Source organism: Callorhinus ursinus, unplaced genomic scaffold (assembly GCF_003265705.2).
Source record: "Callorhinus ursinus isolate GAN/ISIS: 27379988/994484 unplaced genomic scaffold, GSC_fseal_2.0 scaffold2, whole genome shotgun sequence".
In the NCBI taxonomy this organism is placed as follows: Eukaryota; Metazoa; Chordata; class Mammalia; order Carnivora; family Otariidae; genus Callorhinus; species Callorhinus ursinus.
Window position 1 is genome coordinate 77,982,005 of NW_027397064.1, and position 27,788 is coordinate 78,009,792.

The following is a 27,788-nucleotide window of genomic DNA, read 5'->3' on the forward strand; positions in this document are numbered from 1 at the left end:
AGCCAGTCATAGTATCAGTCTACATGACACCAAACATCCAGCCAATTCAGCCATCATCAAAACTCTAGTTAACCAGCCAGCTGTTTTCTGTATGTAACACCAAGCAATCAACTGGACTAATGATATGCCTGGAATGATGGAAAAGACCAGATGTTTTGGCATTATGTAAATGTTAAGTGTTAAGTGCCAGTTGAAAACAAGAGTGTTAGCTGTCACTTTACATGTAATCTTAAAATGATCCACCCTGCACTCTTCTCACGACTAGGATATAAACTCAACGAAGATCTAAGATACATATGCACAAACACATGTACAAACATGTGCTAAAAATGCCAGCTAGTGAGCGTGTGTGTTATGGAACATGTCAGAGGGACAGGGGAAATAAATTACTTCACACAATCTCAATTTTATAAACTTTAATAAATGTGCCCCTTCCATGCCTATTTGTGCTCTTCTCTGCCCTGTCCTGCCCTGCTCTCAATCTCAGGGAGCAACTTTTCCAGGCTCTTCTGCCCTTTAGCTTTAGCATATGGGAGACAACACTGGGAGATGAAGGGCAGGAGGAAGGGAATAAGTAGGTAATTTTCTTCTTCTGTCTCAGATGATGTCTCCACAAGTCATAGGTCTTGCCAATAGACCCTCCTTCTACAGTTCTAGTTCCCACCTGGAAACCCCAACTGCAGTCCCTCAAGTTCCCACGTCACCTGTGTAATCTGTTTCCTGGACTAAATTTCACCCACTGAGAGACCTAGAATGACCTTTATTTCTCTGGCTGGACTCTGATACATAGGATAATCTGAAAAAGTATCTTCTGATCCTGGGATTTCAAACACAATCTGAGGCCTCTGACATAGCAGCCCAGGTGCTGAGTTCTCCTTCCACTCTCCTCTCCTTGTCAAGTGTTCCAACTAGGAGGAAAAAGAAGTAAATAAAAGTGACTTAGCAAAGCCCAATCCCACTCAAAGGTCCCTGGTGGTTCTTATGAGACAGAACCCCCAAATCAAACATTTGCAACACTTTCCAAAATCAGCAAACAATCCTTTCTGCCAGCCTCCACTCTCTTTATATCTGCAAATGGACATTTTTATTATTATTGTGGTAATAACACTAAACATGAGATTCACCTTCTTCAAGTTTTAAGGGTACATGTTGTTAACTATAGGCACGTTGTACGGCAGCTCTCCAGAACTTATGCGTCTTGCATAATGGAAACTTTATACCTGTTGATTCATAGTTTCCCCCTCCATGCGGCCCCTGGCAACCAATATTTCACTCTCTGATCCTATGACTTTGACTATTAGATGCCTCTCATAAGCAGAATCATGTAGTATATATCCTTCTGTGACTGCCTTATTTGACTTAGCATAACGTCCAAGGTTTATCCATGTTGTCACATATTACAGAATTTCCTTTTTTTAACCTAATATTCCACTGTATGTATATATACGTGTGTGTGTGTGTGTGTGTGTGTGTGTGTGTACCACATTTTCTGGATCCATTGTGTCAGTGGATATTTAGGTAGCTCATCTTGGCTACCGTGAATAGTGCTTCAATGAACATGGGTGTGCTAACATCTCCTCGAGATCATTTCAATTCTTTTGGATAAATATTCAGAAGCAGAATTGCTGGATCATATAATATTTCTAATTTCAATTTTTTAAAGGAACTTCCATATTGTTTTCCATAGCAAATGCACTATTCTGCATTCCCACCAACAATGTAAAGGGTTCTAATTTCTCTACAACCTCACCAGTACTTGTTTTGATAACAGCCATCCTAACATGTATGAGGTGATGCCTCATGGCTTGATCTGCATTTTCCTGATGATTAGTAATATTGAGCATCTTTTCTTATACTTGTTAGCCATTTGTATTTCTTCTCTGGAATGCCTATTCAAGTCTTTAGTACATTTTTAAATCAGTATATTAGGGGTATTTTTGCTATTCAGTTGTAGGAATTCCTTACATATTTTAGAAATTAACTCCTTATCTGATATATGGTTTGCAAATATTTTCTCCTATTCTGTAAGTTGCCTTTTCACTCTGTTGATTGTTTCCTTTGCTGTGCAGAAGCTTTTTAGTTTTTTGTAGTTCAAATCGTCTGTTTTGCTTTTGCTGCTTGTGTTTTTGGTGTCATATCCAAAAATTCATCGCCATGACCAAAGTCATGAAGCTTCCCCCTATATTTTCTTCTAGGAGTTTTACAGTTTCAGGTCCTACTTTTAAGTCTCTAATTCATTTTCAGTTGATTTTTGTGTATGGTATAAAAGTCCAATTTCAGTCTTTCACATGTGAATATTCAGTTTTCTCAGCACCATTTGTTGGAAGAAACTATCCTTTCATCATTGTGTATTCTTGACACCCTTGTTGAAAATTAGTTGATAATACATGCATGGATTTATTTGTAGACTCTCTATTCTGCTCCATTGGTCTACATGTCTTTATGCCAGTACTACACTGTTTATTTTTTAAAGATTTATTTATCTGAGGGGAAAAAGAGAGAACAAGTAGGAGGAGGGGCAGAAGGAGAGGGAGAAAGAGAATCTCAGGCAGACTCCCCACTGAGAAAGGAGCCCAACTCAGGGCTCAATCTCATGACCCTGAGATCACAACCTGAGCTGAAACCAAGAGTCAGATGCCTAACTGACTGAGCTGCCCAGGTGCTCCTATACTGTTTTAATTAGTATAACTTTGTGTTATATTACAAAATCAAGAAGTATAATGTCTACAGCTTTGTTCTTTCTCAAGTTTGATTTGGTTATTCGGAGTGCTACATGATTCCATAAGAATTTTTATTTTTTTTATGTATCTGTAAAAAAATACCATTAGAATTTTTATAGGGATTGCAACAAATCTGCAGATCACTTTGGGTAGTATGGACATTTTAATATTAAGTCTTCCAATCGGGCGCCTGGGTGGCTCAGTTGGTTAAGCGACTGCCTTCGGCTCAGGTCATGATCCTGGAGTCCCGGGATCGAGTCCCGCATCGGGCTCCCCGCTCGGCGGGGAGTCTGCTTCTCCCTCTGACCCTCCTCCTTCTGGTGCTCTGTATCTCTCATTCTCTCTCTCTCTCAAATAAATAAATAAAATCTTTAAAAAAAAAATAAAATAAAATAAAAAAAAAATAAGTCTTCCAATCCATGAACAAAGGATGCCTTCCACATGTTTGTGACTATTTTAATTTCATTCATCAGTTTTTTTTTAGTTCTCAGCGTATGAGTCTTCACACTCCCTGATTAAGTTTATTCCTATGTATTTTACTCTTTTTATTTCTATTGTAAAGGGATTGTTTTCCTAATTTCCATTTCAAATAGTTTGTTGTTAGTGTATGAAAATGCAACTGATTCTTGTATGTCGATTTTGTATCCTGAAATTTTACTGAATTCCTTTATTAGTTCTAACAATTTTTTCTAATGGACTTTTTAGAGTTTTCTCTATACAATCATGCCATTTGCAAACAAGGATAATTTAACTTGAACAACTTTTATTTTTCATGTCTAATTTCTCTGGCTAGGACTTCCAGTACTACACTGATTACAAGTGGTGAGAGTGGGCAACCTTTCCTTGTTCCTGGTCTTAAGAGAAAGAGCTCAGTTTTTCACTATTCAGTATGATATTAGCTGTGAACTTTTTATATACAGCCTTTATTATATTCAAGGAATTTCCTTTTATTCCTAGTTTGTTGAGCGTTTTTATTATGAACATGTGTTGAATTTGGTCAAACCCATTTTCTGCAGCCTACTGAGATGATCATGTAATTTTTATCTTTTATTCTGTTAATATGGTATATCACATTAATCAAATTTTGTATGTTGAAACATTCTTGCTACCCAGGAATAAATTCCACTTGATCATGGTGTATAATCATTGTAATCTGTTGTTGAATTCATTTTGGTAGTATTTTGTTGATGATTTTATATCTATATTCATTAGGGATATTGGCCTATAGTTTTCTTGTGATACCTTTATCTGATTTTGGTGTTAGAGTAATGCTGATCTCATAAAATGAACTTAGAAGTATTCCTTCCTCTTTAATTTTTTATGAGTTTGAGAAGGATTGGTGTTAATTCTTCTTTAACTGTTTGGTAGAATTCACCAGTGAAGCCTCCAGGTCCTGGGCTTTCCTTTGTTGGAAGGTTTTTGACTACTGATTCAACCTTGTTAGGTTGTATGTTTCTAGAAATAGATCCTTTATTTTTCTCTAGGAATGTGTCCATTTCTTCTAGATTATCTAATCTGTTGGTGTATAACTGTTCATAACAATCTCTTAAGATCCTTTTGATTTCTGGCAACAGTTGTAATGTGTGCTCTTTCATGTCTGATTTTATTTGAGTCTTCTCTCTTTTTTCTTAGTCTTGCCAAAGCTCTATCAATTTTGAGTATCTTTTCAAAAAACCAATTCCCATTTTCATTAACTTTTTCTATTTCTACTTTCTATTCTCTATTTATCTCTACTTGAATCTTTATTATTTCCTCCCTTCTTCTAAGTTTGGAATTAATTTGTTCTTCTTTTTCTACTTCCTTGAGATGTAAGGGTAAGTTGTTTATTTGAGAACTTTCTTCTTGTTTAATGTAGTCTTACCACTAATAGTTTCCCTTAGTACTGCTTTTGGTACACCCCTTGGCTTTAGTATGTTGTGCTGTCATTTGTCTCCAGATATCTTCTAATTTTTCTTTCGATTTATTCTTTGACTTGTTGGTGGTTCAGAAGTATGTTGTTTAATTTTTTTCCAAATTATATTATTATATTTGAAGTGTCCAGAATAGGTAAATCCATAAAGATAAAAAGTAGATTAGTGGTTGCTATGGGTTGGAAAGGGAAGAATAATGGGGAGTGACTGCTAACGGGTATGTAGTTTGTTTTGGAGTTGATTAAAATGTTCTAAAATTAGATAGGGATATTGTACAACTTTGTGTATACACAATAAATATTGAATCATATAGTTTATAAGGTTGAACTTCATAGTATATGGATTATAACTCGATAAAGCTGCTATAAAAAAAAATCAGATGCCCTAGGGATTCAACTGCAAAAGATACTGAGCAGGATCAACCAGTGAAATAGAAGAAAAGACAGAGCAGCACGGTGTCACTGAGGCTGAGAGAAGAAAATAAGTGTTTTAAGAATTAGGGAATGGTCAACAATCTCAAATGCTGCTAAGCAACCGAATAAGAAGATAATAAAATAACTGCTGGGGGTGCCTGTGTGGCTCAGTCAGTTAAGCATCTGACTCCGGCTCAGGTCATGGTCTCAGGGTCCTGGGATGGAGCCCTGTATTGTTGGGCTCCAAGCCCAACAGGGAGTCTGCTTGTCCCTCTCCCTCTCCATCTGCCTCTCTCACTGCTCATGTTCTCTCTGTCTCTCTCGATAAATAAAATCTTTAAAATACATAAATAAATAAATAAAGTGACTGCTGGATTTGATAATCAATGCCAATAAAAAAATAATATACTTGACTTCTCTTTGTGATCTTTATTAATGCAAATTACTATTATTTCAAATTACTAATAAATATTATTGCAAAATATGGCAAAAGGTATTACCTTTAAAGTATGTGTCAGCTTTCTAAATTTTATTTTCTTAGTCTAATTATTCATTGCCATACTTATAAAAAAATTTAATAAGGGTTGGAAGAAAATAACTAAGGACATATTTCAAAAATAGGATAAAAAGTTTAATAATAGAAATACAAAAGAAAAATAATGAAATTAGAAGAAGACAAGGAGTCAAACATTTGAATGTTAGGTATTCAATGAGAACAAAGGGAAATGGAGAGAAGAAAGTTATCAAAGAAAAAACTCAAGAAAATTTTCCAAAGTTAACAGACATGAGTTTCCAGATTGAAAGAGTGAAGTGAGTACAAAGGAAATGAAGCCACACAACAAATACCATCACTGTGAAATTTTAGAAGACAGTTGGGAAAAAACAAACAATCTAATTAAGGGTCCAGAAAGGAGGGAGAAAGGACTTTCCTACAAAGTTTCAAGAATCACAATGACCAAGAGAACGCTGGAAGTACGTCTTCAAAATTTTGAGGGGAAATTATCTGCAATCTAGAACTCTATGTGCAGTAAAGGTGACAAAATGTGAAGGTAGAATAAAGACATTTTCAAAGGTACAAAAACGAAAAATTTTACTTGCCATGCAAAAGCTCAAAAAGCTACTGGAGAACTTGTTCCTCTGATAAAAGAGAGTAAACTAATAAGGAGGAGATACATAATTGAGGAAACAAAGAATATAACATAGAAAAGAGAAGGCTTGTGAGGGAAAATCCCAGGATGACAGCTTGCAACAGAGCTAGAGAGTAACTGCTCTAAGATCAGAGCAAGCGAAAGGTAGCAGGAGAGATTCCTTCAAGAAGCTGAATCTGATAGAAACCTAATGTGCCTGAAAGTTTAGAGACGGTATTTCCACAATTAGGGAAGAGTGTGGTCCGTGATAGTGATAAAATCATAGAAGGCTAAAAGAACAAAAACAACAATAAAACCAGACTCATCAATTTCAGAGAGAACAAAATGTTCAGAAAACGAAAACTGATCATGGTACACTACTTAGCTCATCCAAAATTAACAATTACATAGTCACAAAAATATAAGCCTTGACTACTTACCTAATCAAATAGCTATCGTGGGAGGTAGGTAAGACCAGAAGTGGACTGAGCATAGTCAAGGCAGGTGGCATTAAATCAATATCCTCCAGAGTAGTAAGACAAATACAGTTCTAAATATATTCTCCATTTAATGGAGCATCTGCCTTTGGCTCAGGTCATGATCCCAGGGTCCTGGAATCGAGCCCCGCATCAGGCTCTCTGCTCAGCAGGGAGCCTGCTTCTCCCTCTCCCCCTCCTTCTGCCTGCTCCTCTACCTACTTATGACCTCATTCTCTGTCAAATAAATGAAATCTTTTTAAAAAAAAATTTTTTCATTTGAATGTCTCTTTTCATTGACTTTGTATATGCTAACAGTCTGTATCCCTATACTTATGACATAATGTTGAACATACAAGAGATGCTAAAGAAAACAGTTTATGGTAAATCAGTTACCTAAGTGCTTATTTATAAAGTGATTATATATTGACAGTCAGGCAATATGAAAATGTTTGACCTTAATTTTACGTAAAAGTTTCTTCAGATGTAGTTCTAGAGTGAAGAAAGTATCTTGAAAGATTTTGAACTACTTTTTGCAATTCAGCTTACACATTCTCCTCACAGAAAAACTATTCTCAATATAACATGCAAGAAAACATAATATTTTTTAATTTAATTTATTATGTTGTGTTAGTCACCATACATCATTAGTTTTTGATGTAGTGATCCATGATTCATTTAGAAAACATAACACTTTAACACAATTAAAACTTTATATCATCTGTCCATGTTTGCTGGTGGATGGTCAAGTAAAATGTAGAGAAACAAGTCAGTATGAAAGCTACTGAAAATCTCACTATTCTTTCTGTTTATGAGTATTTGCTTTTGTTAAACATACTAAAATCTTCATCCTTACCTATATATAAACCTAGAATCTAACACTTAATCATCAGGACTAGCTCATGGTAAGACTGTAGAAGCATAGCCCACACACTGAAATTCTGAATGCAATGGCTATCTGAGTCATTCCTATTTCTTTATCACCAAATCCTTCAGAAATCTTTAGCTGTAAATCTCCACTGCCCGCACAGCTTTCTAATTTTTTCCCTAGCAAGTGAAGAGTCTCCAGAAATTTGAAGGAAAGAGAAGGCATAAGCCTAATCAAAGGAAGACTGATTACTTTCATGACATTCTGTAAAAAGAGCAATAGCTTCTTAAGGGGCTGAAAAGCTTTCCTTATTCATTCATTTTTAAAATAAACTTGTAATTGAACCATTTGTTTTTAATGGCTCCTTTGATTTAGAAAAGCAGATTCATTATAATTAGTATTTATAAATTCTAGTTGAGGAGAAATTTATTAAGAATCATGGTTAAAGTTTGCAACGGACCAACAGAAATTTTTTTTATTAATCGTGAGATGATTTTGCAGAACATTTAAAAAAGTTATTTAACACTATGATATTGTAACTGGAGATTTGAACTATTTTTTTAAAGATAGTTAAAACTGCCACAAAACAGAAAAATCCTCCAAATGTATTATTCCACATAACATTGGAAAACCATAGCAAACTCTGAAGAAGCAAAGAATTTACATATTATTGCCTGGAAAAATATCTCTAAGTGCACAATAATAGAGAGTAATTTTATTCGAAAACTCAAGACACTTTAAAAGACTAATAAAAAGAAAATGTTAAAATTATAATCCTTTTATAGAGTCTGAAGCTATCTATATACATATATTCATGTGTGTACTTCTATATCATTTCTGTATGGTATTACTACATTCATAAAAATGCTGTGCTCTTTTTAAGGAAGATTTAGATACTAAATTTTGCACTGAATCTTTAGGGACTTATGCCAAAGCTAAAGCAATATAACAGAGCAAAATTCAAGGAAGAGAGGTTTTTAAACAAAATGAATTGAAAGGTAATAAAGTGTTTATCCAGCAGGAAGTTATACATACAATCTTCTAATTTGAAGTCGGAAGATTAAAGCTGCTTTTCACTAACCTATACCAATACACGAACTCTTACAGTAGTTGGCATATTAGCTCTACTTTGGCTCCTCCTGACAACTGTCTGCCCGAGAGAAAGGTAATGACCTCATTGGACTTCACTTACTCCACATGAAATAAGGAAAGCAATACTCTAGAATTCTAAGACCCTGCAGAGATTGCAGGACAAAAGGATGCTACATTTCATATTTTTCCACTACAGTCGATGTACGGTTCAAAGAACTTTCTAATTCAGAGAAGCTGTGATCCTTTTGTTTATCATTGCTTAGATGAACTACTGGACGACATATACATAAGTGGGTCTTATCAATAATTTGCGGGCTATTCTCCTCTATCATAAACTCTGTGGGGTTCATTTGGTCTTTAGCAGCAACACATCAAGAAGCAAAAATGACCTTCAAGCTCCCTCAGTATATCCAGACACTTTTGCCAAAATGGAATAAAAAGGATGGATATAGCACCATCACCACCCCATGTTACAAACTGGAAAATCATAAAAAATACAGGAAACAATCGCTTACCAACATTAGAGTAGAGGCATTATAAGATTATGACCTCTGTGAGAAGAAAAAAACAGACAACGGGACCTCAACATTCTCCACTTCCTGGAGGCAGTTTCAAGGCAATAACACAGAGTCAAGCAGTTTCACCGAGCTAAAGGGGCAGAGATCAGAATTTAGGTAAACCAAGAAAGGTAGAACTTGTGGAACATAGTGCCACAGAGGAAAAAGCTGCATAAAGAATTCCAGAGATCTACAGTGGGGTCCACTTGAGACTTTGGATACTTATCTGTGCATACATACAAGAAACAGCCCAAGGCTGGGGAAAGAACCACAAGAAAATAGTCAGAAAAACCCTGTGGCTCACATGAGGATAGGAATAATTTGTTTTCCCATAAGCCAGAACGGGAAAAAAAAAAATACAGAAAACATCAAGTAGAATCCTCAGAAGGATACTGCATGTAAAGGCACAACATAATCAAATTGCTGAAAACTAGAGATGAAAAGAAAAATCTTAAAATCATCCAGAAAAATAAGACACACTGTGACACATTACATATAGAGCAATAAAGAGAATGACCACAGACCCTTCATCAGAACCTATGCAAGCAAATGTACTGAAAGAAAAAAATAAATAAAAAGGTCTATCTACAGCTCTTTCCAAAGGGAAAATATCGTTCAAGAATGATGAATAAATATGCATTTCCAGATGAATAAAACTAAGAAAATTCATCACCAATAGAACTACACTCCAATAACGTTAAAGGAGTTTCTTAGGCAGAACAAAAACAACACCAGATAGAAAGTTAAACTTTCACAGAGGATGGAAGAAAGCCAGAAATGATATATATGTGGAGGAATATAAAAGACAATTCTCTCATTTTTTAAACTACATTGAAAATATAATTGACTGTTTAATGCAAAAATGGTAATAATGTAGTTTGCAATTTATAATACATGTAGAAATAAAATATATGACAATAATACCACAAGGGCAAAGAGATGGAAGTATACTATTGTAAAGTTCTTATACTACACATGAAAAGGTACAATACCGGGGCTCCTTGGTGGCTCAGGTTTCAGCTCAGATCATGGTCTCTGCATCCTGAGATCAAGCCCAAGTCAGGCTATGGGTTCAGCAGGGAGTCTGCTTGAGATTCTGTCCCTCTGCCTTTGCCCCTCCCCCCAACTTGGGCACAGATGCATGCATGCGCTCTCTTTCTCTCAAATAATTAAATAAATCCTTTTTAAAAAAAGATATAATATTAGTTGAAGTTAGACTATGATAAGTTACATACTGTCAACCCAAGAGAAAATAATAAAAAGCAAAACAAGGAGGTAAAATACAACAATGGAAATAAAATGTAATTATAAAGAATAGTCAATTAATCTCCATAAAAGGAAGAGGAACAGGAAAAAAGAAACATAAACAGGTGAGGCAAATAGAAAACAATGAGATGGGAAGATTTAAATCCAACCATATGAATAATGACATTAAACATAAATAGTCTAAACATTTCAGTTAAAAGACAGATTGCCATATTGAACCAAAAAAAAAAAAAAAGACAAGAAAATCTCTTTAAATATAAAGGCACAAGTAGCTTAAAAGGATGGAAAAATATATGCCCTACTAATACTAATCAAAAGAAAATTTGAGTGGCAATATTAATATTAGACAAAGTATACTTCAGAACAAGAAATATTAACATATGAAATCATACTGTCATATGACTAAAGAAGTTTTCATAATAAGAAAAGGGTTAATTCATCAACAAGACATAATAATCCTAAACATGTATGTATCTACTAATAGAACTTCCAAATGCAAAGTGTAAAACTGACAGAACTGAAAGGAGACACAGACAAATCTTAGTTATATTTGGAGATTGACATCTCTCTTTCAGTAACTAATAGAACATGTAGTCAGAAAGTCTGAAGGACATAGAAATTTGAACAAGGCTATCAACTAACTTCACCTAAAAGATATTTAAAAATACTAAACTCGGGACACCTGGGTGGCTCAGTTGGTTGAACATCTGCCTTTGGCTCAGGTTATGATCCCAGGGTCTTGGGATCAAATCCCACATCAGGCTCCTTGTTCAGCAGGGAGCCTGCTTCTCCCTCTGCCTGCTGCTCCCCCTGCTTGTGCTCTCTCTCTCTCTGACAAATAAATAAATAAAATCTTTAAAAAAGTAAAAAATAAAATAAAATAAAAATACTATACTCAAGAGTAAGGAATACACAAATTCTCCAAGCACACATTGAACATTTACCAAATTAGATCATACTCAGTTCCATAAAATGTCTCAATAAATTGAGGAGATTTGAAATCTTATAAAGTATGATTTATGTCTATAAGAGAGTTAAAACAAAAATCAACAAGGGATATTTGGGAAACCCCCAAATACTTGAAAATTAAACAACACACTTCTAAATAACTCACGAATAAAAAAGAAATGACAAGGAAAAATCGAAAATAGTTTGAATTGAATAAAAATAACACAACATATCAAAACTTATGGAATGTAGCTAAAGCAAAGGTTAGAAGGAAAATTATAATAAATGTTTCTATTAGAAAAAAAGAAAGGTCTCAACGTATTTACTAAGCTTCTACTTTAAGAAATTTGAAAACAATGGAAAATTAAACCAAAAGCAAGCAGGGAGAAGAAAATAATAAAGAGCAAAAATCAATGGCATTAAAAACACAAAAACAGTACAAAAACAATGAAACCAAAAACTATTACTAGGAGAAAAATCAATGAAATTGATAAATCTCTAGTCAGATTGATCAGGAAAAGAAGAGGAGACACAAATTCCCAACATCTGGAATGAAAAAGAAACATTACAGATCCTAAAATATGAAATGAAGATGCCTGCTCTTGAAGAGTTTATAATCTAGTTGGTAGGACAGGCTCTATGCACAGAAAACAATGAACAATCTTATCCTCATATCAATAATAATAGTAATAATAATAATAAAAACCACCACAATCCATCAACTATTATACACCAGGAAAAGGTCTAAGTACTTAATATATATCAAATTGTTTAATTGTCACAACCATAATAGGTAGATACCATTATTAACCCCATTCTACAAATGCGTACCTTAGGCACTCACCCAATGTAGATATGATAACAATAGATATATGATAATTTAGTAATTCAGACTCAGAAGGAGAAATCAGGACAAGGAGGAGAAAAGAGGATTGCACTGACCTTGGGAATTTCTCATGGAAGAGATAAGGCTTAAGCTAGCTCTTGCAAGATCTATCCTGATGTCTACCAAGTTTTTAATATTAGCAGAGATCTAGTACTTCAACAGAGTAGTTTAAATCAATGTTTCAGCTGTTTCAACAAATATTTATTGAATACCTACTATGCTTTTGCCTCTGGGATCATAGACACAGACAAAAGATGGACATCTGTTGAGTATGTATACACAATATGCACCATACCGGTAGATGTCATTGAGGTATAGACCTCATTCTCAAAAAGCTCATAATCTAGTTAGTTGTGTGCGTATGTGTGTGTGCATGTGTGTTAACAAATTAGAAAGCAACTGAGACTAGGTAATAATTATGTGCTAACCTGAGTAATATTATATATGAGTTAGGAAAAGAGAAGATTAGTGTCTTATCCAAACATAGCCTCATGAAGGAGATGCTTTGGAGCTGAATACTGAAAAACTAGTCATAGAGAGAAAGAGAGAGAGAGAGAAGAGGGGCAATACCAGCTGTTGATAAGACAAGGAAAATTCAGGTGGGAATAAGCAGTCTGCTTAGCTAAAGGCAGGTAATGCCAGAAGATAGCTGAAGATAAAGCTGAATGTGAAAAGGGGGAAGGAGCGTTATAAATTGGGGCATAAAAATTAATTTGAATCCCAGATTTTTGTTGAAAATATAGGCTTGATAAATTTCTCCCCCAAATTCTAACTACATTATTCTGTTTTAGTCAGGCAGGAAAAAGGGCATAAATACCAGAGGGAGTGCAGAGAATTCCCAAAACAAAAGAGAAAATTTTTTTCAGTGATCATATGCTATGCATACAATTTCCTGGGAACTCAGAAATATCAATAAAAATTAAAATAGAGAAAAAATATACCTAATCCAATTTTTTATTTATTTTTAAAAGACAAAAGCTTCTTTAAGCAATTAATTAACATGCATCACTGATGCCACCAAATATCATCATACCATATAACAGAAAACTGGAAGCTTAGAGTAATATAATCACGGATACTCCTGTGGGCTGGTAAAGTGTCTGCTCTGCTCAAATGACAGGGCACTGGGTCTTCAGTGTGTCCAAGGGATATTCCCATTGCAATCTGTCAGCAGACTGGCAAATGTTCTTACTGACAGGAACACACAGCCCAGGAATACAGGCTTACCCTCATTCACAGCTCAAAGCACTTCAGTGCAGTGTTGCTCTCCTGGCTCCCTTTAATGGCCCCAAATACCAATTAAGCAGCTTCACCATCTCAGTATCTAAATTTGGATATAGGTATCAAGTTTGAATGCCTGATGAGACTAACTAAATACTTTGCAGAAGTGTGAAGTAATCAGTCCCAAAATGGAAGAAAAAAAAGGAAATCCCCAGAAGTGGATCTGACATGGTTCCTGTCCCTATTGAAGTTTCATAAGATCACAGCTGAGAGAACATTATACCATAAATTGAAAGGCTCTGCATTAACAGCAGGAAACAAAAACCCATTTCACAACTCATCCCCCGCTAATTCAAAATATGCACCACAAATTCTCATATCGTCACATTGTCGTATAGCACCACCTAGTGTCCACAGGCAGGTTCACGTTAATGCTGACTGAGCCCAAAGGTGGCATTTTTCTGCAGTCACCTTCCAAGGGCTTCCTGTTAGACTTGGCTGTTCACCACATCAGGATTCCTAGTGTGATTCCTCATTCTACTTCAGGGCATACCAGTGAAAGTGTAATAATGAATTTATTTGACTGTAGTTAAACTCCCATTTTGTGGATTGTTCTCAAGTACTTTGAAACTGCAAACTATTCCCAGGATGATTCTCTCTCTCTCTCTCTCTCTCTCTCTCTCTCTCTTTCTCTGAGGCAGGAAATGGGCAGGGGGAGAAGAATCCCAAGCAGGCTCCACGTCCAGCATGGAGCCCCATGCAGTACTTGATCTCACAACCCTGAGATCATGACCTGAGCCAAAATCAAGAGTCAGAAGCTCAACCGACTGAGCCACCCAGGCACCCCAGGATGACTCTTTCTTCACATTTAGCATATATCTGACTCCCCATCATTCCTTCTCACTATTCTCTATTATTGGGGTGTAGACTCTATAATGGATGTCTATAGAGTGCATACATTTTGATAGCATTATTTGCTGCATGAGATATAACTGGAAAGAGAGGGTTGTATCAGAAATGCATCCAAATTGTTCATAATACCAACATTTGAGTGACTTTAGAACTGTTTCATTTTGTAGATTCACCCTTTCCCTCCTTCTACTCCTACAACCACACAGTGGGAAAGAGAAAGAGATGTTAATGAATAATCAAAACCCAACAGAATAACAGAATATAACAAAAGTAAAATGATTCCAAGGATTAATTTACTTCAGAGACCCCATTTCCTTCCAACCAGTCTTTAGAGTATAAGCCCAAGCATACCATTTCTAGACAGAAAGTGTGACAAATTTTTGAAGATACAAGCTATTAGATGGCAATAAATTCTCTCAAAGCATTTTAGACCTACATTACTGTCTTTGAGTCGAACTTTTTCTGTACTAGGCAAAATAGAAGATGTGAGCAATTAGATGGGTGTAGACACATGAATACAGGACAGCTCTCTTAGTTTGCCTTGGAGTTAGATGTGCCAGATTGCCATGTAAAATTTAGGGCATACTTACACTAAAAAATTACTCTTTATTTATCTGAAACTCAAATTCAACTGAGTGCCCTGTATTTAATCAGGCAACTCTACTTGGAATGAACAAAAGACCTTGTTGGAGAAAATAACTAGGCTCCTAGCAGAACCGGAGTCATTTTTATGAAAATGGTTGCTTTGGTGGGGTTCCAGAGACCAGTATCAAAGCAAAGGCCCAACATTGTAAGCCTTCAAATAATATGAAACATTTTGCATTTATTATATTATCTGGATTCTCCTAATGACAATCCTTATGTGGTTATTTTTATGCCTGTTTCAAGGCTTACAGATGTTAAGGACTTGTCGTGGTGATCCACATGAAACTGTACAAAAAAGCCAGAACTTGAATCCAAATCTCCCATGGTGCAATGTCTACAAATTAGGAAAATGTTCGTGTGGATACTACACAAGACTTTCCATTGTGACATAAGGCCAGGAAAATGAAGACATTCTCAGAGTCACTGAGCTGTCTTACATACTTTGATTTTTAAAGCACGGAACATTCACTTATTTCCCCAAGTACAGTGAGACATCATTCTCCTGATGTAGGTTTATTCACACATACCCAACCGCTACACTTTGTAAGCCATTTATATGTCCCAGACACTCTTGATAAAATCCAAATTTGTTCAACTCAGAGTTCAGTTTCCCTAGATCTTTACATTTGAAATTTAGAGAATGTTCTTGTAATAATCCCACTGGCTGTTAAGGATGAGGTTTGTTTTTAAATTGTAGAGTAGTGACAGCTGGTGTTCACAGTGCGTATTACCCTTCTCCCTAGCACAGTTTTTATCTTTTACTTATGGTCCTCAAATTCTAGTTCTCATAAAAATGCCCTGAAGAATTTCTTAAAATGCAGCTTCCTAAACCCCTCATAGATTCTGATTATCATCTGGGATAATATACATTATAGAAGCCCCAGTGCTACCATCCCTTTCCTCCTCCTGGTCAATCTCATGTAAGAGAACATTATTGTATCATCCCCACAAGCACTGTGCACATATATGGAAACCAAAGCTATAAGTATAAAGTTCAGAGGAGTTCATCGATGATGATAATGCTGATAACGACGACAAAGATGATCTCAGCTAACATTTATTGCACACTTAGTGTGCAATTTAGCACTCACTGTGCTAAATCCTTTACATGGATTATCTTATATAATCTTCTAAATATATCTATAAAGTAGACACTATCAAAGGCCCCTGGGTGGCTCAGTCAGTTAAGCGTCCAACTCTTGATTTCAGCTCGGGTCATGATCTCAGGGTCCTGAGATTGAACCCCATGTCTCCAGGCTCAGCACAGAGTCTGCTTGTCCCTCTCCCTCTGCTCCTCCCCCAGCTCATGTGTGTGCTCTTTCTCTCTCTCTCTCTCCCTCAAGTAAATAAATAAAGTCTTTTAAAAAAGTAGATAATATCATGGTCGCCATTGTAATAACAGGGAGGCAGAGAGATGAGCAGATAGATAATTGTTATATCTAATATCACAATTAAAGTTCAGGGATTGTATGCATCACATTCAAACTAAAAACCAAAATATTAAATAGAAGGCCTCTCTTCCAGTATGTCCTAGAGATACACGTCATTCACTCTCTATAATATTCATGTGTTGCCACCTAGCAATAGATGGCTAGAAGATACAAGATGTTTCCAGGAAAAGCTTGAGTTTTCTAGAAATCGCTAAAATATATGTCTATCTTAATGTGTCAAATACTAAAGAGATAGTGCATCACTGGTGTGGGCAACTTAAAAAGATGTGTTCTTAATAGTTGAGTTCTGTGACTGAGTCAAATAATAAAAACCAAGTGTTCACAGATTTTTACTTTTATCCACACCCTTTTTTAAATTTCTATTTAATTTAACCAGGTTCCATGTAGCATTTTTTAAAATAACATAAAATATTGTCTTCAAACTTCTAATGTGCTTTAGATATGCTTGGCTGAGCAGAAAATAGTCCATTTTGTCTTTTGGTTTTATAATCCTACTGTCTTTACAGAAAGAACTAGCTGCTATACAACAGAATTGCCAAGTTGAGCACTTAGTGATTACTATATATTCCTTAGTTTGCGTAAGTATACATCTTTTGTTATTGAGAATTAGTGTCTCTAGAATAAATGGGAAGCCATATGTTTACCAAAAAATATCAATGCAGGCAGCTCTAAGAGTGAGATGAGAAAGAAAACCCCCAAGGATTACATATTGGTCTCTGAATAACCTCATAATCTGGTGAATGGATTAATTTTTACAGTTCTTCGAACGTCCTCCTCTATCTCTGAAGAATAAGAACAATCCAAGACAGAGTGAAAGGGAGAAGGCAAATAGACAAGTGGAAAATGAAATGAGTTGAGAGACAGCTACTCACCTCTTTGACTTCTGAGTTTTATTGTTGTGGAAGGCATAGAGATTTCGGAGCCAGACAAATCCAAGGTTTAGTCTCACATTCACCACTACATGTAGTTGTACGGCATCGAGCAGTTTGCTTAGCCTGAGTCTCAGTTTCTTCACTTACGCAGTATAGACACTACTACTCTCCCAGCCCAGTTGTTAGACAGATAGATGTTATGGAGGTATGGAGCCTGGAAACAGAACAACAAAAAGCAGCTGTTGTTAATAGTAGTTTGTTATTAATGATCCACACTTCATCTATTCAACACTCATTTATTGATCACCTTTCTGTGGCAGGAATACAGTAAAGTCCCAGGAATACAGTGAACAAACATATAAAGTCTCTGTCCTCAAGAAGTTTCTGTTTCATCCTCTGAATACACAGTTATCAAAATTCCACCCCCCCACACACACACCCCACTCCACAGAAATTCCTCTGGCAAAGTCACTGTTGCTGGATTTATCAAATAAGATGAACCTCAATAAGATCTTTTTGTAGCATCTAATAATATGGGGCAATAATAGCAATAATTCTTGGTGTCTAGAATACTCTCTCCTGATTTCCTTCTACTTTCTGACTGAAACTTGCCAGTCTCTGTTGCTAGATTTTCTTCTGTTACCCCTTTAATTAATATTTCCTAGTATTCTGACTTTGCCCTTTTTCTTTTATACTCTACACTAGTAGTTCCTGAACTTTCAGTCATGAACTTCTTTAAGAATCGGGCACCTGGGTGGCTCAGTTGGTTGAGCGACTGCCGTCGGCTCAGGTCATGATCCTGGAGTCCCCGGGATCGAGTCCCACATCGGGCTCCCTGCTCAGCAGGGAGTCTGCTTCTCCCTCTGACCCTCCCCCCTCTCATGTGCTCTCTCTCTGTCATTCTCTCTCTCAAATAAATAAAATCTTAGGAAAAAAAAAAAGAATCTGAAGAAGCTATGCACGCTCTCCCTATGGAAAAAAAATGAATCTACTTACAAATATACAAAAATTTGCATAAATTTTCAGGAGTGTCACAGACCTTTCTCCCTTCCCATAAAGCCCGTTGTTGAACTTCAGGTTAAGGGGTTCCCATGGCTTGAATTACTACCCATATGTCAAGGACCCTCAAATCTCTGTCTCCTACAAAAACCACTTTCCTGAGCAATAGGCCTACTTTCAAATGACTTATTGGCAACTCCACATGAATGCCCTTTGACATCTTAAAACCCAAGATATCCCAAACCAAACTCTTCATCTTTCTCCAAACACCTGTTCTCCTGGAGGACAATACATGCGGGAAAGAGAACACTTTTTGAACCTAACAGACCTAGATTTAAGTCCAGCCCTGGAAGCTTCAGAAATATACTTAACCTCTTTCTGCTTTCATTTCTTCTTCATATTTAACATGAGGAAAATAGTACCTCTATTTTCTATATTGTTATGAGAATTAAAACAAATAATGTGAAAATCCCTATCCAAGTGCCACCACATAGTATACATTCCACAAATATTAATATTACCGAATTCCCAATAAAGAAAAAGCAACTCTATTCACCAAATATCCTAAGTCAAAAATTTAGGAGTCATCTTCACACACCCTTCCAACCCATCCTCTAAATGGCAAGACCTTCCCAAGATACAAATCTGATAATGCCATGACTCTGCTTCAATCTTCCCAGTTGCTTCTCATTGCTTCCAGGATTACATCTATCTTAGTACTACATCGAAGGCTATGATCTGGCCCCTGTCCATGCCAAACTCATTCCCTTGACTACTTATAGATCTCCCCAAATGTGCACAGTGTTTCAGATTCCACAGCTCTGTTCCCACTGCTCCCTTTGCCTGAAGTGTCCTCACCCCTCCACATCTTTTCTTGTCATTCAGGCAAACACCCATTCATCTTTCAAAACACAGTACAAGCATCACCTCTGCTATGAAGTTACTCCTGACAGCCTCTTGCCATACCGACCACCGACTCCTTTTATCTCCCACCTGTACCTGACAGATGATTTCTATCATGGCAAAGATGAATAGCATATGCTTCCTGATCTCAAAAAGCTTACAATCATCATTCAACCAGAAATCCTCTTATATAACCTGGACAAGTAAACCAAAGAAAAATTACAAGGCCTGAAAAAACGAGTTGTAAGTAACTTCAACACTCAGCTCAGTGGTCCTTTCTTAGAAGCCTTTCTGTGACTCCCAAGCTCCGAGGTGTGTGTGTACATGTGTATGCTATATAAGTGTTAGCTATATATAAACTCATTTAATCCTTACAGTGTGTGGAGCAAGCACTATTATTTTTCCCCTTTTACAGGTGAGGAAATGAAAACATAGAGACCAACTTGCCTAACATTACCTACCCAGAAATATTGGTATGAATAAAGTAGGGACTTCAGTTAATTAAAAAACAATTGACAAATGAAAATGTTATATTGTTTATAAATAAATCGTTTGCTATATATTTATTGAGCCTATTAAGGGCCTGGGACACAAATAGAAAAACCTAAGTGCCCTATGCTCAAAAACAGTGATTCGTGAAAAAACTACAATGATATAAATAAAGAACTTAAGATTGTATCTCTTGGCGGCAGTAAGAAAGCCTTAGGGTTGAGGAATCTTCAAATGGATCAATGAGTTGAAAGAAACGAAATGAGCCCTCAACCCAGATCAGGAACACTCCTCCTTCCACGTCACCCCACCTCACCTTTTCTCCTCCTACGTGTTTGCCAGCGACTATCCAATGGAAGGTAGGCTCTACGGGCCAATAGTGCGCGTGCGCATCATCAATTCGACGATCCTTCGCATCGATGCTTTCGGAAGCAACTTCTTCAGCCTGGTCACTGCCTGCTTCGACACCACCCCTGAGGCCGTCGCCGCAGCCATTTTGACGGCGGAAAAAGTGAGCATCTGGGACCGCTCGAGACGGCGGCGGGGCTGGTAGGGATGGTTTCCGCCCGCGTTAGCCCTTCCAAATTCGCCCGTCTTCTTGGTGCCACAGCACTCGGTATTGCCCGTATTGCGACAGGGTCCCTGTCGCTCTCCCTAGTTCTGTCACTGTCTGTTGGCTGTTTTTCGCTTCCTCACCTTCAGCTCCATTCGAGGGAACCCCTGTCTGGAGCTGTTGTCAAGCCCCCCTGTCCTGTGTTAAAATACCTGCTTCGAACTCTCTCTCGGCCACCGGCTCCTCGTTCCCCGCCCTCATCTGGTCCGAGTTGCTTTCGGGGCGGGGGCTGGCGGCCCAAACCGGGAGGGCTGGGTACTGCCCGGCCTCCTCTGGGCAGGGATGTGTGCCCTGTAGGGGCTGGGGGCCATTTCTAGCCTTCTTGGGTTATGGGGAGAGCTTGGACTTCGATCGTGGTGAGCGACACATAGTGAGATAGTGGACGTTACCCGAGTTGTGTGTTGTTAGAGCTTAATCGGTCACTAGCCTGTTTTGTTTTGTCCGTTCTCAGGAATAACTTTACGAAAGCAAAGATATTTTGCATCTGCCCTCCCCGCTGGAAATGGCCACTGTGAGTAAATCAGTCTCTTAAGCAGTATAGTGGTTTGGGAACTTGTTAGGAAAGGGAGGGATGGGTTTGATTATGATGGCATTGGTGGCATGTTTCTCGTGCTTAGACGTAGTGTATGAAAAAATGTCAAGGGAAGCAAGGGGTATGAAATTATGTTGGCATGCTTTGAAGGTAGTTTGAACACAAAGATTTTCTACGACACTCGTGTACTTGTTTCTACAAATTCATTTTTGGAAATAAATTCAATGCCAACATCTTTTCAATATTTTTAAAAGACTTTTCAGTAAATATTTAGAATCTATTTTTAAGCTATTTTTTATTTCTTTGGTGGCTAAACTGAAGGTTTTGTAAACAGTTTCAGTCTAGCAAGTAACCTTCCAAATCCTACAGAATGAGAGCAAGAGATATGATTCACATAGACCAGAAATACTGATTGTAAGTCTCCAGTTTAGACTTATCCTACTATAAGGACTTCATAGTAGGGGACAGTAGACATACATGAAATAGCTACAATTAAGCTACACAAAGCTGCATGCAGATTCAAAGCTTTGTGAAGAGGAGAAATAAGGGGTTTGGGATCCCTTCTTCAGAGAAGCATTTAATTTGTGTTTTGAAAGATGGTGGGATTTAGATAATCGGACATTTGAATGGAAGAACAGACATATTTAGAGACACCTTCCCTTTCAAAAATCAAGAAGTAATTTCTGCCTTCTGCAGTGTCGGATATGTGAAAGCGATTAGGGGGAAATAAGGTTGGATTATGGAGTTGAAATCGAGTAATAGCCTTGAATGTCACACTCAGTATTTAGATGTGATTCTTTAAGTTGTGGTCGTTTAATCAAAAGCTGTGTTAGGATTAATATGGCAATAGTTAGGATAATATTCCTGTAACTGAACATGATATGTTAAGAGTCTGTCTATTTACGTGACTTTAGGGACAAGTCATAAAAGTAGACCACTAGTCCTGGACCCATTTTAACATGAATTTTTACTTAGCCAGAACCACAGAAAGGGAATGTTGTAAAAGAAGCATGGGGTACTCTCAAAGTAACTAGAATAGAATTCTAATGTTTAACCTGGCTTTATTTTGATTTAAATGAATTAGTTCAGCAGGGTGAATATTTTGAAAGATGTTTTCATAAATCCTTTAATTGTTAGAAGTTCATATGGAATAAATTTTAATATCAAAATATACTTTAAAAATTTGTGTTCATATGCATTGTAAATACTGAACTGATGTCAGTTATGAAATATGCAAGTATGTGTGTCTTCAACTAGTTAGCATACATAGCAAGAGTCATAAATGTCTGTGCTTCAGAAGCTGGACAGTAAATTAAGATGCCTTGGTGGGAACTTTGACAAACTGAAATTTTCATTTCTAGTATAACAGGAGCAACCTTTCCTTAGCTATGGTGACTTATTGCTAACTAATGCCATTTGCGAATATGAATCCAGTGCTGCCAGCTCTTCTGAGTTTTCAAGAACAGCCGAAAATCTGGACTTTTTTTGTGAAATCTGTAATTTCTCAATGTTTATATCCAATTCAGATTTTTTTATAACAGTGTGGACCACACAAAAATGTCTATAGATGGATATGGATGAATTTCCTAGATGGATATGGATGAATTTCCTAGATAACCAGTTTTCAGTCTTTGGTATAGACCCTATTTTCTGCTCACATGACCAAAAGCAGGACTTAATCCTAAAACAATGCCTAGAAGACAGTTTCTCTTTTTATACTAATAAGGATTTTAAAATTATGTTTTAATAACCTGTCATCTTTCCAAGTCTAGAATCCTAGGTTTGAAGTAGTCATACACAAAATCATACTTGTCCTCGTACTAAAATAAACTGGCTATTCTAGTTTTTGAGTTATTTATTGGCTGTCATATTTAGTTATATTTACCAGCTGACCCAATATCCTAAAATCTGCCAAGTACTGAATTTGAGGACCCGGTATGCTAAAGGGGAAACTTGAGACACATTAACACTGTCGTCAGCTATTCCTTTTAGTGGACAAATTAGATACTGGATTATTTTGCCATTAAAATGAAATATAAAGAAATAAAATAACATGAAATTCAGTGATGAGATTTTCTTAGATTGGCAACAAAACGCACATTTTATTATAACTTTTGTAAAAAGCTTTACCATCAAGGAAAAAAATCTAAAGTAGAATCTAGTGGCCGTGGCACTCACAGGTTAAAATAATCCTTAATAATACTAGGAAATTGCTGAAATAATTTGGATAATATTTCTTTTCCTTTTTTGCTTGTCAAGCAATTTATTATCACATAATATTTTGATAATCATACTTTAATTTTAATGGTATATGGAAGTATGTTGTGGAAATTAGTAAAACAGTGCATGTAAAGCACTTAGCACAGAACCTAGCCTATAGTAACTAACATCTGTTGATTATTTGCTATTTAATATTTATTGCCCCTTTCAGATAATCTCTTATTGAGCCTCTTACATTTTGAGGGCTTGCCCCAAATCTTTTTGGAGTTTAAAATTTTATATTGCCTTTAGATCCTGAGCCATATTCTGTTAAATGTAAATGTCTTCATTTGTAAAGGTAAATTTAAATTATAGAATCACCCAAAAGTCTGAGTTTGTCTAGTAGGTTAAAATCTAATAATTATCACATTTATCTCTTTGGGCAGGTTGGGTCCTGACCCAAGGAAGGATACTTAAATTTTCAGGTGGCTAGAGTACTCTGGAGACAGGTCTTATACTTAGGAGATACATAAAGAAGGTTCTGTTTATCCGGGTCTTGAAGACAGAGTTGAAATTTGCTAGACCTAGAAGGAGAGGGAAAGGGGCATTTTAGCAGAACAAATCTTATGGCAGTATAAAAGAAGGTAGAGAAATATGGGAAATGTTGCAGATATTTTTATATGACTAAAGAAAAGGGAAAGGTGGGTAAAGTTAGTAAGAAATGATGCCAGAGAGGTAGAAAAACAAGTTAGGATGTTCTCTTGTACTTATGATGAAAAAAAAAGAACACGTGTTGGAATTCAGACTACTTTGTGAAAGGGAAAAAGGAATGATTCTAAAGTATCAAATGGCTAGACTATTTGAACATCCTGGTAGTTTTAATACCACTCCAATCCCCATTCTCTAATCCCACCCCAGTCCATCCTGCCCTAAGTGGTACATTCCTAAAAACATTCTGCCCCTCCATTCTTCCCTGCCTCCAGATTAAAATTCTGATTATTGTCTTGATGTAACAAGCCTTTTACTATGTCAAATATGAAGCCTTTTATGATTTCCCACAACTTAACTTTCAAGCTTGTTTTTTACTGCACTCCTTTAAATATCTAACCTCACTGAATTTATCACACTTTTGAATATACCTTTTATGACTATACATCTGTTCCTGAAAGTCACCCATTGAAATGCCCCTTTTCTCTGCGAATTTCTTCTGTTTCTTCAAAACCTAGTTTATTCTCTATGAAACTTTTTCCTCCTCCCTCAAGGATTTTTTGTTTAAATCTTTTAATAGCATGCACAGATAATATGGAATTTATTCTTACATATTTTCTACTAAACTCAGAGTTGGCATTTTTGTTTTTTAATGTGAAGGGACATACAAGTAAATATTTTAGGCTTTCTGTACCATATAGTCTCTGTGCAACTACTTATCTCTGCCATTATGGCATGAAAGCAGCCACAGACAATATATAAATAAATATATTCAGCTATAGTTTGCGAACCCCTGCATTAAATTACTCTGACCCGGGGCACCTGGGTGGCATAGTCAATTAAGCATCAGACTCTTGGTTTCCACTCAGGTCATGATCTCAGGGTCTTGAGATCAAGCCCTGTATCTGGCTGCACATGGGGAGTCTGCTGGAGATTCTTTCTTTCCCTCTGCCCCTCTCCCTGTGCATGCCTCTGTGTGTGTGTGTGTGTGTGTGTGTGTGTGTGTGTGTGTGTGTGTGTGTGTGTACGCGCTTGCTCACACATTCTCTCTCAAATAAATCTTTAAAAAACAAAAAAAAACAAATTACTCTGACCCAAGTATTTTGCTAGAAGTTTCTGCATGAAAGATGTTTACACATTCACCCGTTGTAACTGACCTCAGAGTCCAGGAAATTAACATAGGAGCAAAAAATTTAGCACAAAGCTTTGTACTAAAGGTGTTGAAGTTTACTTAACACTAGAAAAATCTTATTTGTACTACTTTTTTAGTGTTGTTCCCAAATAGGGCAACTTTTAGAGGTTCCTATCCTCTCTAGTGTGGCACTCTTGATTCAGGCCTTTATTGGAAAGGCGATATACTTTTACACAAGGTAAATTATTACTTGTTTGGTTTTTTTAATAGATTTGTTTTTAAAATTATACACATAATGCTTGTTGTATGGTAGTTGCTCAATAATAGAATAAGATTTGGTTTTGAAAGATACATTGCAGTGTGAGGATTTGCCAGAGATTGTCCATGTAAGTATAACACATATATCCAGAACAAATAATGTTAATTTTTGTGTTATTCTTAGGTGCTCTGTAATAGAGCCAGACTGGTTTCCTATCTCCCGGGATTTTGCTCTTTAGTTAAAAGGGTTGTCAATCCCAAAGCCTTTTCAACTGCAGGATCTTCAGGTTCTGATGAGTCTCATGTGGCCCCTGCACCTCCAGATATATGTAAGTAAAAGTTACTATGATTTACTTGTTGCAAAACACCCACCTCCCTTCTGGCAACTACCAGTTTATTCTCTGTATTAAAGTCTGTTTTTGTCCCTTTTTTCTTTTTTCTTAAATTCTACATGAGTGTAATCATATAGTATTTGTCTTTCTCTGACTAAATTATTTCACTTACTATTATACATCCATCCACGTTGCTATAGATGGCAATATTTAATTATTTTTTATGGCTGAGTAATATTCCATTGTGTATATTTATATACCACATCTTTATCCCCTCATCTGTGGATGGATATTTGGATTACTTCCATATCTTGACTATTATAAATAATGCTGTGTTAAATATAGGGGTGTGTATATCTTTTTGTGTGTGTTTTCATTTTCTTTAGGTAAATACCCAGTATTGCAATTATTAGATCATTTGATAACTTTGTTTTTTAATTTTTTGAGAAATCTCATACTGTTTTGCACAGTATCTGCACAGTTTGCATTCCTACCAACAGTACACAAGAGTTTCTTTTCCTCCACATCCTTGCTAACATTGTTATTTCTTATATTTATTTTAGCTATTCTGACAGGTACAAGGTGATATTTCATTGTGGTTTTGATTTGCCTTTCCCTGATGATTAGTGATATTGAACATCTTTTCATGTGCCTGCCAACTATATGTTTTCCTTAGAAATATGTTTGCTGATGCCCTCTGCCCATTAATAGGTTTTTTGTTTGGTTTGGTTTAGTTTGGTTTGGTGTTGAGTTAAGTTCTTTATATATTTTGGATGTTAACCCCTTATCAGATATTCCCATTCACTAGGTTGCCTTTTTTTTGTTGTTGATTGTTTGCTTCACTGTGCAAAAACATTTTATTTCAGTATAGTCCCAGTAGTTTAATTTTTGCTTTTCTTTTGCTTGCAGAGGAGAAATATCTAGAAAAATGTTTCCATAGCCTATGTCCAGGAAATTACTGGCTATGTTACTGAAGTATAGTTCACAGTGTTACGTTAGTTTCAAGTGTACAATGTAGTAATTTATTAATTTTATAGATTACACAGTGCCATTATTAGTGATAAGCATAGTTAAATCTGTCACTATACAACCTTATTACAGAATTATTGATTATATTCCCTGTGCTGTACTTTTAGTCACCGTTACATACTTATTTTATAACTGAAAGTTTGTACCTTTTAAACCACTTAACTACTTTGGCCATCTCACCACTCCCCTTCCCTCTGGCAACTACCAGTTTGTTCTCTGTATCTATGAGTCTCTTCTGGCTTTTTGATTTCTTGTTTCTGTGTTCATTTTTTAGGTTCCACATAAAAGTGAAATCACTTAGTATTTGTTGTTCTCTCTCTGCTGTATGTAACTGAGCATAATATCCTCCAGGTCCATCTGTGTTACTGCAAAGAGCAAGATTTCATTCTTTCTTTATGGCTGAGTAACATTCCATTCTGTGTATATATAGTGCACACACATGTTCTTGATTCATCATCTGTCCATAAACAGCTTTTGCTTCCATATCTTGTCTATTGTAAATAACGTTGCAGTAGGCATAGAGGTGCATATATCTTTTCGAATTACCATGTTCATTTTTGTTGGGTAAATACCTAACAGTGGAATTTCTGGATTGTCTGGTTTTTCTTTTTAATTTTTTGAGGAACCTCCGTACTGTTTTCCACAGTGGTTCCACCAGGTTACATTCCCAACCAATAGTGCAAGTGTTCCCTTTTCTCCATATCCTCTCCAACACTTGTGGATTCTAGCCATTCTGACTGGTATGAGAATGCTGTAGTATGAATTTATGGATATCATACTTACGGAATGCTTGTTTTGTCATTTTTGTAATGATTTTCAGTTTTTCGCCAGCAAAAGCAAGATATCTTAATGAGAAATTTCAGAAAACATCTTGGTTTTGACAAAATCACACCCACACATGCACACAAAAGCAGAGGTAAAACTATATACATCATTAAAACAACACCAAAAATGAAGTTGTACACTATGTGTACAACTGTATATATATATATATATGTGATTCTATTTCCTCACCGATTGAGAAATGAAAAGTGCAGGTAGGAGATATTATATCTTTTGGGGAGGATTTTCAAAGGTAGCTCAACTCATGCCTCCTCAACTCGTGACATCAAGCACTCTGGAGCCCTCCTTTGTGTTGAATGTTGTACTTATAGGGAGAAGATTGTTAGGGTCAGGAAGAATAATCTGGAGGTAGTGATGATTTGTGAATACAAATATACCTGACAGACA

The 27,788-nt window shown here is 36.3% G+C and overlaps 1 protein-coding gene and 1 long non-coding RNA gene across 2 annotated transcripts in view; one reads left to right on the forward strand and one right to left on the reverse strand.

Annotated features, from left to right (window-relative positions):
- Positions 1-470: 470 nt before the first annotated feature.
- LOC141371071 (uncharacterized) lies at positions 471-20,156 on the reverse strand. Its single transcript, XR_012375693.1, has 3 exons — positions 20,072-20,156; positions 17,365-17,578; positions 471-908 (listed from the first exon to the last, which is right to left on the reverse strand). It is a non-coding gene; the product is annotated as an uncharacterized lncRNA (long non-coding RNA).
- The window catches only part of MMADHC (metabolism of cobalamin associated D), a 47,647-nt gene continuing 39,953 nt past the window's right edge, over positions 20,095-27,788 (forward strand). Inside the window, 2 exon segments of the mRNA XM_073884185.1 lie at positions 20,095-20,371; positions 25,382-25,526. Coding sequence (XP_073740286.1) covers positions 20,108-20,371; positions 25,382-25,526 — 409 coding nt within the window. The 5' untranslated portion in view covers positions 20,095-20,107.